Source organism: Oreochromis niloticus, linkage group LG16 (assembly GCF_001858045.2).
Source record: "Oreochromis niloticus isolate F11D_XX linkage group LG16, O_niloticus_UMD_NMBU, whole genome shotgun sequence".
NCBI classification, from domain to species: domain Eukaryota; kingdom Metazoa; phylum Chordata; class Actinopteri; order Cichliformes; family Cichlidae; genus Oreochromis; species Oreochromis niloticus.
Window position 1 is genome coordinate 31,529,597 of NC_031987.2, and position 14,638 is coordinate 31,544,234.

At 39.8% G+C, this 14,638-nt stretch overlaps 1 protein-coding gene across 12 annotated transcripts in view; it reads left to right on the forward strand.

The window, feature by feature from the left end:
• The window catches only part of dgkh (diacylglycerol kinase, eta), a 100,968-nt gene that overhangs the window by 16,378 nt on the left and 69,952 nt on the right, over positions 1 to 14,638 (forward strand). For 10 of the 12 annotated variants that reach the window (XM_025904071.1, XM_025904072.1, XM_025904075.1 and 7 more), the window contains one exon: positions 5,240 to 5,320. In XM_025904071.1, the coding sequence (XP_025759856.1) occupies positions 5,240 to 5,320 (81 nt within the window). Of the gene's footprint in view, positions 1 to 5,239; positions 5,321 to 7,200; positions 7,565 to 7,701; positions 7,843 to 14,638 lie in introns of those variants that run through there. The other 2 variants (XM_025904078.1, XM_025904077.1) reach the window with 2 other exon arrangements.

The window sequence follows — 14,638 nt, forward strand, 5'->3', positions numbered from 1 at the left end:
GCTCAGATTTAGCTGCTTTTTAAGAGAAGATCAAATCCAAAGAGCTCAACATCAGAAGATCCAGAGTCTAGAATCCATTTCTCCAAAAGCTCTGTCATCTTTAGTTCTCAGCCTTGTGTGATGCACAGCCAGCAGGTCCTGATCACAGGACTTTGGCCATGTGTCGAGCCAAATGCATGCCGAGTTTAAAAGGATCAATAATACTGATAAAATTTCTAGCAAAGAGGTCAGAGTCATCCATCAAATATTCATGTTAAAATCACCAACGATAACTATAATATAATCACTATATCTGGACAACTTCATAGTAGAGGAAAAAATAAAATTCCAGAATTATTTACTGATGGGAGTGTGTCTAAGTCATGCTGCCTGGTTTCAGTAGGTAATAAGAAATCTAAATTCTTGAATAGTAGTCAATTATTTTACAAGAAGTTTTTTGTAGTCAAAGACTTAAATAGAGCCACGCTCCACGAGGTGGTAGTCTGAAACGGCCTGATTTGGAGAGCATAGGAACTGAAGGTTTGACACATTATGCTTGTAAATTACACTCACCAAGGGGAAACACGGCAAAGCATCCGGAATGTCTGGAAGAACACTCCTGAGGCAAGAAGGCCTCATAAATCCAGGCTTTGTGTATTGAAGCAAGGATGAGGAAGGAAAATTAACTCCAAAGAAAGTGTATGAGCACAGCTAATCAGAAAACAGCAACATTGTTTACCAGCCACTCCCACAATGAGCTGAGTGTCACCTGGACCCCTGCCCTTCTCCCTGTCCTGCTTGTGGTCTGCACGAACCCAAGAGAAGACAGCTAAGGATACCAGACAAGTACCCAGGAGGACAAGGCGTCTGGATCCATCATAGATAATCCAAGAGATAGAAGCATAAGCATGAGCAACTGAAGCATCATTAAAAAAAAGGATAAACAACATAATGGTAAAAACAGCTCTTAAAAGAGTATAATTTCCATATTAGGTTTGTTGTTATTATATTAACCATGATTTATAATGACATCGTCATATGAGCCAAAAGCTCATGTTTTCAGGATGCTTTTGTGCTCCATTTCACACTCTCTTTTTTGACTCTGTAGTATGTCAGTTCCTGCGGCGGTGGCTCCAAAGTGAGTCAATCTCCATAGACTGCCATGTTAAAATTCATAACTGGAACTGGCACGGTTGCTTTAAATCACAGGTGTGCTGACACAGGTAGCTGCAGCTGATATTTGTCTTTTCAACATTACCTCGACCACTATGAGATACTGACATGGACTCGTGCTTTTATTGGACTTGTTTGAATGTTGCACCCCTACCACTTGTAAATGCAACGTGCTAACCAACTGTACATTTGCTGATAAATCCACCCTCTGAACTAAATTTGGTCACTTTTGGCGCTAAAAATATGATGGCAGTACATTTAACATTGAAGTTTCAAACGCAAAATCCAAACGGCTCATGACTCAGTAGCTACTTCTGTTTTTTATATGCTGTCAATGGGATTTCCTTAATATGGCTGTGCACATATGCTCCACCCATCTGTTGTTTAATAGTGTGTTCCAGATTAAGTCAGAAGTCAGAATTTCTGAGTTCCCAGGTGGAATTTTTTTCTTGAACGCTCCCTCAACTTTGATTTCCAACTCGGAAAGTCAGAGCAACCCCAGCCAAACCCGAGTAATAATCTAAGATGTTGGCACTGAAGGTAAACAGTACTAAAGCTGTGAAACTTTTGATCTCTTCTGCCACTGTTGTGCATTTGTGACTTGCTAAATAAGCTATGCACAGACACACTGACTCTACCCATGAATGCGCTGCGGCTGAGTTTTAAGCACAAAACAACAAGTTCGGAATAGTGGGTTGGAAATAAGCATAACAGGTTCCATTTAATAATCCAAAATGTTAAAGTAAGCACGTTCTTTGTGTCACAGCCAGACAAGATGTTCGTATCTATAAATAAGTGCTCATTGTCCCCTACATGTCCATCACTACACTCTGGTGTTTCCAAGGTTGCCTGGCTGGCTGTGCTGCCCTGTGCTTAAGAAGCCTGGCCTCCTCATTGATCCATCCGGGCGGCCACATCTCAGCACCACACTTTGTCAAACAAGCTATGCTCCTCTCCTTGGATTGCTTATTTAATGGGGCCTAGAGGACACCAGAGCCTCTGTATGAAGTGAACTCATACACAGAATGATCAGCAAGACAGGTGGAAAAAAATACCAATTACAAACAAAATTATCCCAAAAAGTGACAAAAACACAACAACATTAAAGATCCAGAATGAGCACAAAGAGAGACAAAATGCGACAGTCGTTAGTTTTTGGTTTGTCAGAACTCATAGTCTTGATTTGAAGACTGAAAACAGAGTTAAAAGTTAAGTGAGTCATAGGTAGATTTCTGGATTGCATGCTAGATTAAACAATCAGTTATGAAACAATGTGTAAGTCATCACATGACCTGCTGTGAAAAGGACAGGGTATTGGGATTGGAGGCTTGGTGAGGCTGCTGAGATGCTGCCACTGAGCAAAGCTCTGGATCTATGGGTAACAGAGGATGCTCGCCTTTGTCCACCATTCACTGTCGGCTTTCATTACAGCTTACCTCGAGACAGTTAGGTACACAAGGTTGCGTTTGTGTGTGTTAGCATGTGTATTGGGATGGTGTGGTGAATGTGAGAGAGGGAGAAAGAGTATGTCAACAAAACACACACACACAAACATTCGGTACACACACGTGATGTAAAGGGAGAACAGCACAGAATCCTGTGACAGGGGGACAGTATTTGTGTTGGCATGCCATTCACACTTAGGTCGCATGCATTTGTAGGCATATGTGGAAATGCTGTCACACACACACACACACACGGTAAGCCTTGGCTAGTAGCACTCTCCAGCCAGGCCTGTGGAGAGTGTTGTTAGCTGGGCATTCCCTCTGAGAGCTGCAGCAAGTCACTCCTCCCACACACACACACACACACACACACACACAGTCAGAGGGCATTCCTTTGATGCCATTGGTTTTTGGCCTGTGGCTCTTTAAGAGCTCAGCTGCATGCCTTACACATCACAGCTCTGTTAGGATATCATGTTCCTGTTTGCAGACTCTGGCTCTCCTCTCCGTCTGGCTCCAGCTCCTCTACCACACAGAAATTCAATAAAGCACATTAACATCAACCATCATGTCATTCATACTATTTTCATTTAGGTGGAGAGAGGAAAACACAAGAGGGAAAGCCTCTTGATAGCCTCATACTATATCTGTGTTGTGGTGATGTGTTTCCAGGGACATGAAAAGAAATTGAGTTAACTTTATGGGTCCCAGAAAAATTAGGCTTATTGTTTGACCATAAGCTTTTTCCCTGTTCAGACCCACTCACTGTAATAAAATGCAATAAAATAAATTTATAAAAATGTACACAATAACTAAGACGTCCACCTTAATAACATTTTAGTTTACAGGAAACATCTGTATCACATCTGTAGACTAATTACTGTCTAAACCAGTATATGGTGCACACTATACCAGTGACTTTCTTGTTCTAAATGTAAAAAAAAAATCCAGATTATGCTATATAGGCCATTTTAAATTATTTTAAACAAAAAATTATACCAGAAGTAGACGAGCTAAATGCAATAAACATGAATGTTGGTCAAATATCCTAACACTCAAAAGTTAGCTTAATGCTTTTATAGTAGATACTACCTTGCTGGTAGTTGAAGTGTGTGAACTGATCCAAACTTTTCTTCTAGTAACTAAATAAAGCCACTTTACATCTTTGTCATTCTTCCAGTTAGTATAGAGCAAACTGAGTAAATGTTTGGTAAATGTAAGCTGCAAATGTTATCTTAAGATCTGAAGAGTCCTCAGTTTTGAAAACACAAGAGTGTTTTTTGGTCCACCAAAAATAATGGATCACTCCTGAAAGGCTATTGATGTAGTGCGCTTCACCTTGTTAGTAGTTTGGTTAATGAGAATTAGTTAGCTGAATGAGAAATTATCACCCAATTAATCAACCAGTCCATTCTAGATTAGGTTGACTAGTTTAGGGAAGAGAATTGTATCAGAGAAAGACAGATTTTGCCCTAATAGGCGCAAACTGTAATATAATACATTTGTTTTCAAGTGCAATGGAACAGCACGGTTAGGATGAGCATATTTCCAGTCAGGTTCTTAAGCTTGAATCTCCAGTGCTAAGCTCATCTCTGATGATTGTGATACTTATCAATGAAGTATACATCAATGAAGCATAAGGAAATCTTAGTTCAATCTGATTATCATGCTGGAAAATGGATGATTGCAGATAAACGAGGAGGAACAATTTAAAAATTGGTTTCAAAATTGCCTCCAAACTGCTCTGCTGTTTGGTGTTTGGTGTGATCACACATTATCAACAGACCTGTGTGCTGTGCAGATTTTCAAGGGAAATAAAAATCAGTAAGGGATTTTACATACTCCCAATCATTGTTTCTATTATAGTGGACATGAAAATACTTTTTAGGTGTTAGCTGACAATGTAGGGTCTTTACCTCACAATATTAGGCGTCTTGAGGCAACTGTTGTTGTGATTTGGCTCTATATAAATAAAACTGAATTCAATTGAATTGAATTAAATTTAGTGTCATTTCAATGTAAGAATATAAGAAACAGCTTTTCTTGAGTGGAAAGCATTTAGGTTGGCTGGCCAAAGTATTTAGGTGGGTGTTAAAGGCGGTATCTTCCAGGATGTCAATTTCTGAATGCCTGTTATAAAAACAGCTCACCAAATGGTCTATGATGTTTATTTAGTCATGTCATAATGACCCACACTTGTCATGTAGGACACCAGAGCTGATGGGTGGCACATCTGTTTTTTCCTCCTTCTTAAATTCCCTGAGCGTCACTTTTACACTTAAAACTGAATTCAAAAGTAAATCCATCTGTTTTTCTCAGCTATGAAGTATTTTGGAAGTGCCAGTGTTAGAAAGCAAGTTTTTCCTTTTATGTTTTCCATGACTTTTGCAGTTGCTTCCATTTTACACTAGAAGGTTTTACTAATTCATTTTAGGACTGCTTTGCTGTGGCCATGAAACAACATTTCCCTCACAGCCAGTCACCGCTGTCTTCATGATGTAGTATACAAGTAATAATAGGCTACATTCGGCCTTGTGCATTTCCAAAGACTCACTCTCGTGTTGTCTTCTGTGCCCTTTATCTCTCTGTCCTGCTTTTTGGATCTTCCTCTCCTCCACCACCACACCTTCTCTTCTCTGCAGTCCCTTATCTTTGATGAGGTGGATCTGTCGGATGCCAGCGTTGCAGAGTCCAGCACTAAGAATGTCAACAACAGCTTCACAGTAAGTCTTGATCGACAACACATGTGCACACACACACTCAATACACACACCTACATTTTTGGTAGTGACCAGTAGGGGGCCACTCCTGGTTGCAAAAAGAATTCCTGCAGTAGCAAGATCTTTGAAAGAACTGTCCTCATGTCCCGTGGTCTATAATGAAAGCTACTCAGTTCACATCTTATTGAATAAGATATTCATTTTGTAAATGATGGTGCCTGTTATAGTGAAAGAGAAGGGTGAAACGGTGTGATTTATCATGGGACTCACATATCACCAACCTATGAGCATGCAGAACCCTTGTTCAAACCCATCAGTCATTCATCATTTCAGGTTTCAGAACACCTAGATGGAGGCAAAGGGTTCACAACAGGACTGTGCTAAGTAAACAATATTGGCACATTGCTTGCATCTTTTATGTACAGTCTATGTTTGGAGTGTGGTTATACGTGTTGAAAACATGGATGTATAGAACAAAGAGATCTGCTCATCTAAGCAACATGAGAAAAATGGCTGAAGTCATTTCTAACAAAAAACTAAAAACAAAACAAAATTAAAAAAAACACGTCCACAAATTTGTGTGAGAAACATTTTGCAAAATATAGTGATGAAAAAAGAAGAAAATTTGAGCTTTTTTCACACCCCTTTAAAGACCTGTTTGTGGCCTAAGATTTTACAATTAATGTTAAATGAGGTAGTTTAGGGTTAGTTGGCACTTAGTTGAGGATCTTTATCTCAGGTTTAAGAAGTTTGGAAATGTTTTAATGTCAATAAATGTTTTCAAAGTTAAAAAAACTGGAGCAGGCAGCAGTGACTGTTGGGAAATCTTTCGTAATAGAGAACAACCTTTAGCCAAAATATGAGAATTGCTCCTCCAAATGATGTCAAACTACGACTGTTTTTAACACTGTATACCTGCCAACAAATGTTTCTCTCCTTTATTTTAAGACCATCTCTCAGGGACTTCCCATCTCCCACTGATGCAACACGGAAAAACACTGAAACATAGTGTAATAGTATCCCCAGAATCACTTTAAACATCACAGAAAACAGTGAAAGAAAGGATGTTGCAACCCAGTCTCCATACTTCTCCAATCTCCTTTACTTTGCAAATCTCATAGTTTTGAAACTTAAATGTTGGCAAGTTAACTTGTGCTCCATGACATCACACCAGCAAGATTTTATGAAGAATTTGTAAATGGTTGTCAAAACAGGAGAAAAGCACAGATGGATGCATATGTAAGGATTGTCTGAATTATTAATAAGAAGACGATTGTTTCTTAAAATAGACTAACAGTCATTGTGTATTTAGCTAGAAAGCTATCAGGGTTAACAAAACATAGGATATGCCCTTTCAGGGAACTGATTCACCTGACAAGCTTTACACCTGAAAAGGTCAGTCTAAGTTATAAATAGAAAACATTAGCATAGATTGCTAATTAGCATTGCTCCTTGTGTTTTTGTCAAATGCCTCTCAACATGGTACATCCAAACAGGTGATGTGGTTGTGAATGGATGGCTGAAAAGAACGAGAAGCTGTGAGTGTGAGTGTGTGTGAAAGAGAGTATTACAAGCAGCAAGGATAAAAACAGAAAATAAAAGAGCTTGTGTCCTTTCTATAAATGTCTCTTCTCTCCTCGGTTGTTGCTATAATAAGAAACACAGAGGAGGAGGGGGTAGGCAGGAGAATGGTGCCCGGAGGAGAATACAGAGCTATTTTTAGTATCGGCTTGAAACGGTTCATCGGCTGGCTGGCAAAGCTTAAACGCCTGCCATATTCATAAATAAGATTATATGTGTGCAGTTGTGATAGGATGTGAAACAGTGCCTTATGAGCATCAGCATCCTGTTAGGAAGGTGAGTGCAGGGAGGCAGAAAGAGAAGAAGAAGGAAGGAAGGAGAGAGGGGAGATAAAAAGGACTAAATACTGTGGAGATGTGAAGAAAGAGGGGAACGAAGGTCCTGACAAAAAAATAAGTAAAAAATGCTTTACACTTATTATTGATGGAGGATGACTGACTCAAGATGGAAAGGCAGAAGGAAATCCTGGAGTGATGTCACACCACTGCCGACTGCATCCGCACACATTCTCCCAGGGGAAAAGAGGGGGAAAAAGGGCAGCGAGAGAGAGATTGAGGCAAGAGCGAGCGCTGAGAGGAGGGGGAAGATGGATGGGAGCACAAGAATGGAGAAGAAATGAAAATCGGGTGGACCACAGTAGAGGAGCAGTGAAAGAAAAGCCTAAAGGTAGTTCACCTGAAGCCGTTACACTCTTGACTTGTGGTTACGTGTGTCAACCCAGACACGGTCACACACACCAACAGGGGGAGACCAGGATTCATCAGACAGGTTGTGCAAGCACGACTTAGAGAGAGAAAGAGAGAGCAGTGCTGCAGAGGACGCACTGCAGGACTCTGACTGTGCAGTCTCTGTGTCCGTCTGTCTATCTGTGTGGTCTCTTGTTGTTTTCTGTCTGTCAGTTGGTCCCCCGAGGATGAATGATGTTGCTGACGCCTTCTGTGCAGGTTGGTGCTAATTGGTTGAAAGGCTTGAAACACATAATTAATTCGCTTCATTGTGCATGTTCATGTAGGCGCTCTGCGGATGACTCCTCGGTGTGCCTAATGTGCATGGTTTTATAGAGTGGACCTCTTAGAAACCTACCAGCAACATAAAGAAAAATGTTTTGGTCACAGAAAAACTGAGAAAAAGGAATATTTTTTACTTGCATTCTTATAAATTCTTCAGCTGTTTTTTACAACTTGGCTTTATTTGAATGAAAAGATTAACACATGAAGGGTATAGAAATAAAAAAGGATGAAAAAAAATCAAGAATGCGTCCATCTGTGTATTTTTATGAGTGGTTATGCTCTAACACAGAGTTGTACAAGTGTATATGTTGGAATACACTTGTGTGTATATGTTTACATCTTTGTGGTGAATATGCGCTTGTGTGAATGTATAATGAGGCTGTCGTTGTCGCGCAGACAGGGAGCACCTTGAAGTCCACGTGAGGAAGAGCTCAGCCCAACCCGAACCCACAAACTCGTTCCATCCTCTGCAGGAACAGCCGCCTCTCACGCTGACTTACTCGTGCTTATTTGCTCGGCTCTCTTTTTAATGTTTCCTTTGAATCCAAACGAGGAATCTTTAGGAAATTCACATTAGCTTAATTTTGGGTGTTTGCATCAAAACTCTGATTTTATCGTATGGTCAGATTGTGCATTTAATCAGTTTATGCATTGGTGTGTGCATGTGTTGTAGGGCGTGAGCAGCCTGATTTTCTACTACTTTGTGTATGTAAGTGTCTAAAGCGAGACTTGTGTTCCAGATTTTTGGGTCATCGTTGCTGATTACCTCTCTACCAAATGAAAATAGCTTACTAGAATCAGTTTCCTGGTGCAGAGTGGATGGTAGAAGCTGAACGATTTTGCCCTATAAGGCTGTAACTGCAGTAAAATGCAATAGTGTTGGAAGCTGAAGTTCATACCTAGAGAAATCATTTGCAGAATATTATAGACTTCTTATACTTTTTCTTATTTTCTCTCATGTATACACTGTTACAATGATGGATGCTTATACTAAACTTGGCCAAAGTTTCAAATAATGAGGTCTGTGTATGTACAAGTCATATTTGTGAGCCAGTAGCTCCCAGTTCTTTAAACACTTCATTTAGGAAATGTTTTCTACTCCTGGCCATACAGAGAGGATATCACAAGTAGCAGCCTCTTGGGCTGAAAAAGAGACCAACACCAAGATTGTAAAAACTGTAGTTTATGGAGTGGCCACTTGAGGCTGGCTACAAAAAGCAAGTCAGTCTCCACAGACTTCGATGTTAAATGTTAACATTAGAGTATTAACAAGCTTGTTACAGCCTGGTAAAGGAAATGCCCCATTTCCTATCCCAAAATATAATTATCTGCTATGAGGTATAGGCTGGATGCTCATATTAAAGATTTTAAACAATGAGCTTAGTGTATGTGTTTTGCAATATTTTGTGTAACAGGAATAGCCAGTCAAAGTAAGTAGAGATGAGAGGGCGGAAGGAAGCTAAAGTACCATGTTTTAGACAGAAAATGAACAAGGCCCATTATAAGATAAATGAGGATTATTTTAAACAGTGAATCATCCAGGTTCCCTTTATAGAGCCACTTCTTTTTGTCACATGATGACCAGTTAGTCAGTCAGAGGGATGCCAGGAACCATTTTTGGAAACAGCCATTCCCGTTTCCCCTGGCAACAAATCTTATCACTAGCTGAAAGACATAGATACACACACACATACACACACACGGATATAGTACACCAGCAGATAGAACAGATAGAAGATGATCTAAGACCAAAGAGATCAATTTTCCCATGTGCATCTGAGTGCACACTCCAGAGCACAAATGGACACCCATACGCATGCTATTTTTTTCAGCTCCTGGGGGGTAATGAAGATGTATAGTGTTTAAAAGCATACAATGTACTGTTGATTGAGCTTCCAAGACAAGAGTTATAGAGTCAGAGTTGCAGTGGGGAGAGAGAAGAGAGAAGAGATTTTCTCTTGCAGAATAATTTATAAATGGACGATTGATTCAGTTAAACATGCACTGCAAACAAACACGCAAGCATGGGAATACACACCAAATGCTTTCAGTAATTTGGGTGTTTTCTCCACTTAAGAGGGGAGGAAGAATGCTAATGTCATTAGCTTTATTACTGGGTGAGGGCAAGGAGAGGACAATATTCAACACATGCAAAAACACATTGATGCAGACAAGCATGTTTGACAGAGCTGGCACGATTTTTCATCATGGGTTCATTTTTCAGAACATGTTGTTCAGTTCTCCCCAAAAACAGATATTGATTCAAGGTCCTGAGACAGATTGATTACATGAGTGATTAAGCTGACTGATGAGGGAAACGAGAGTCAGGGAGCTTCTACTCCACACTTTTATTAATTAGGACTGCAGCTTTCAGTTATTTTTTGCTTTACCAATAGTTGAATCTATAAAATGTCTATAAGTTGTATCCTTTAAAGTGTTTTAGATGGAACATGCTAACCTTCCGTCCATCCATTCTATTCCACTTATCCAGTTCAGGTGTTCCTCCCTTAATAAAAATCATAAAGAAAATAACCTCATTTTAACATATATGAATGAACTTTGTTTCCATAGCTTTTACATAATTTGTGAATTGCTAGAATTTATTCTGTTAAAATAAACATCTGCTAGTGTTCCAGTCGACTTGGCAACACATAACTTTGTTAACTTGACAATAACCACATTCAGTGTGAAAAATATTATGCTTCAGTTGAGCATTTAGCAGAACTGTTGGGCAGTGTTCTCGCCAGAAGGATTCCCACAGAAGAACATCTGTCAGAGCTAAAAGCTATAAACAGAAAGAAGGCTTATTAGGAAACAGAAGGTAAAGGCTATGAACTATCCGAGTTGGGTTAAAATGCACATTTCTGAATTATTTTTTTAATTTTAAAATACCAAAATAACATGCGGCAGCAAGTCATATTTTACTATTTACAAAAAAGGCGCTATTAAAAACGCAGTTCATGTCTAAGTTTGTCTGTTTTCAAAGAGGTACATCACCTAGAACTTGGGTTATTGTGAATACTACTACCATTAAATTTAGAGGTTAAGGATCATGTTTTCCATTCCAGACTGATTGATAGGGGGGGTATTAGAGTGCAGACTTAAGGAGCCTGGCGTGGAAACATTCAGAGCTAACACAAATTCATCATAAATCTTCCATAGGCACCATCTATCCAGTACATTTGGATTGATATTTAAAGGTCAATACTTGTTAGGCTTAGAAATTTGTTTCACACTGTTTCACTCCGTAATGATACATCTGAATTATTATCCTGCTACATTCAGGATGCTGTTACAAGAAAGCTCCCTGTTTACACAGACTAATTTCACTTAAAGTTGATTGTAAGCCATCTCATGCAATACAAAGTAATTCTAATGTTTATCTTTTATTTAATTTATGTTATGATACAAGGTTCATGGAAACTCTGTGTTTTACACTTTGTTTCACTTGAGATTCATGTAATTTTAACATTTTTTTCTGTGTCAGGATACTTGTGTCCCATTAAAAAACAAAAACAACTGAAAGTGGAATTTATGAACCTCTTGAGACAAAGAGTAAGCTTTAACACAGTGAGTCACTGAAGACCGGTGTTATTGAACCTGTAATGCAACAGAAGTGAAGCATAACAAATGCTACTTCCATTTTAGTCACAGTATTGCTAGGTGGCTTTTTCTGTGGGTATTCCAAGGTTGACAGCCTTTTGGAAATGGTGGTGGGGTGTTCACATTCAATCTGATTGCAATAGTTGGACCTCCTATGTGGAAGGGATTCACTGAAGACAAGAATTTGCACCGGTAAATACATACACTGATCAAGCATTACATTATAACCACCTGTCTGTTGTGGTGTGTATAATATTGTGTTGGTCCATTCCTGACTTGTTGAGGCATGGACTCCACTAGGCTCCTGAAAGTGTGCTATAGTATCTGCACCAAGATTATAGCAACATATTCTTTAAGTCTTGTAAGCTGCGAGGTGGGGCCTCCATGGTTTGGACTTGTTTGTCCACATCCCACAGATGCTTGATTGGAATGAGATCTGAGGAATTTGGAGGCCAAGTTAACACCTCCTCCTTCTGCTCCTCAAACTGTTCCTGAAACATTTTTGCTTTTCTTCATGATGCATTAGCCTACTGAAAAAGGCCACAGACGTCAGGCAATACCGCATCCATGAACGGGTGTACATGGTCTGCAACAATACTTAGGTAGGTGGTGTGTGCCAAAGTGACATCCACAGGGATTACAGGACCCAAGGTTTCCCAGCAGAATATTGCCTAAAGCAACACATTGCCTCTGTCTGCTTGCCTTCTTCCCATAGTGCATCCTGGTATGGTATGTAAAAAAAAACATGCGGGCACACTCCTTCATTGGTCATTGTTGGGGCTTTCGGCAGTGGACAACATGGGGTCAGCATGGACACCCTGACTGGTCTCCATTTCTTTAGTCACATACATTCCAACAAACTATGATGGACTGTGTACACCCTCTGTCAGAACCAGCATTAACTTTTTAGGCAGCTTTGAGCTGCCTTCACTCCCTCATCAATGAGCCTGACCACTGCAGAATTTTGACCCTTGTCAGACTCACTCAAATCCTTATGCTTCCCCTTTTTCCTTGCTTCTAACACATAAACTTTGAGGACAAAATTTTCACTTGCTTTAATATATCCCAGCCAGCAACAGGTGCATTGATAAAGAGATAATCAGTGTTATTTATTTTACCTGTCAATGTTAGTAATGTTGCCCGATCAGTGTATAAACTTTCTTTAGCATGTTCACCTCAAAGTGACTTTCCTAGAGAACTGGAGAGTTCAAAGTGGGTATCATGTAAGCTTTGTCACGCCATCCATTTTTATATAACTCTGCTGCACTGCATGTGCATTCACACATGGTTGACCCCTAATATGTAATGAACATATTGTCACTAGGCAGTCAGCTGCTTTATAGGGTTTAGTAGCCTCCTACTAAAGTATTAGTACTTGTGCTAGTCATTTTTGCACCTTTGATGTGGCTGCCTCTTTATGAACTGTGTCTATTGAGAATAACTGACATCCTGATGTTTCATGTTTCTTTGTAGCTTAATGTGGAGATGCATCCAAATGTGTGCATGTGTGCATTAGTACTAAATAGCAATAGACTGCAAGCTATGTTAAATTGTAAGAATTTGGTGGTTTTGTGAGGTAATTGATTAAACAGAAATTCATTTTGGTCTCACTGCTGAGCAAACTACAGTGGTGGTTAAGCTCAGTCGCATTCTTATGAGTCAGTCTGATAAGCATTTTTATAGTATTTGTGTTGAGTTGTCTGCCCAAAGAGATTCAAGGTCCAAAGAGATGGGTTTTTTTTTTTTTTCATTATGTAGTGTGTAGATTCAGCATGATGTTTAGGGTTATTGTTCTTTATTACTCAGTTCCTATTGAGCCACACTCACCCTGTAAATGCACCCCATGGTTCACTTGTTTTATATATCAAAAGTAATAAAATATAGAACCAAAAAAGTCTTAGTTTAGCAGTTTAGGACATTTCATTTTGTAGCTTAAAGAAAGTAATGTTGTTATTGTCATGATCCTGGGTCCTTTTGACCCAGCGTTTTGTGTTTTCTATTATTGTGATTTTGGTGTTGTTCTTCCTCTGTTTAGTGTTTACTCTGTTCTGCCCATGTGTTCCTGTGTCAAGTCCGCGTTTCTTAGTCTGTGTCCTTGCATGTGTAAGTTCCTTTTTTATTGTGAAGGTCTGCATCTTATGTGAGTGTTTTCAGTTTGCCTCCCTTGTCTCATCACGCTAATCACTCCCAGCTGTGTCCCCCACCTGTGTGTAATCTCCCTGTGTTTCTCTGAGTGTATTTAAGTTGTGTCTTCTGTCATAATGGTTGCTGGTTCATCTGTGTTTGTTCCTCCGTCTTCCTGGTCATTCTCCCTGCAAGGTACCCTCGTTCGTGTTCTGGTTTTGTGTTAAGTTTTAGTTTTCCCAGTTTAGAGTGTTTTCAGTTCTGCTTCTCGCCACCCTTTCTTTGTGTTGAACTTCACCCTTTGTAAATAAAGCTCACTCACTACTACGTAGTCTGCATCTTGGGTCCGTTACTAATCATCACACGGCCTGCCTCGGCACCCCGTGACAGTTATATAGGTAACGAGTACATAAGTTTAGCTCCACCAGAGCTTTGGCTATTTGAAACATGTTGATGCAAACCAGATGGTCAGCGAGCAACAGAAACCTTTCTACAGAAAGAAAGGCAGTGTAGCACCAGATGTATCATTAAAACCCTAAAATACACATACCCTAATAAACATTGCACACTATACACACACTTGCAGCCATAGCGACACGGGTTTGTTGTGCACCTGCTGTTTTCCACACCTTGTAATAGCCTCGGGTGCTGCAGGTCCAAACAGGCCTGCAATCAGAAAGACAGAGGGGGAGGTAGGGGTAGTGTTTCACTCATTTTTTCTTTGATGGATGCATTTAGTCCACAGGATGTGTGGACTGCACTGTAACACATTTGTCATCCTATTGCTAAAAAGGATGCAATTTAAGAAAGGATTGGAGCTCCACAGGCAGTGTATGGCTTACAAGTGGTGTGCATTTGAAATGGTGCATCAAAAATCAGGGAGAGAGAGAGGCTAATCAGCCGAAGTCTATGAATATTTGGAGACATTAATAAGTTAGAGGAAAAGCTGCAAAGCTATGTATTTTTCCTCGTGCAGTTTTTACACTGAACCTGGAAAGTATTC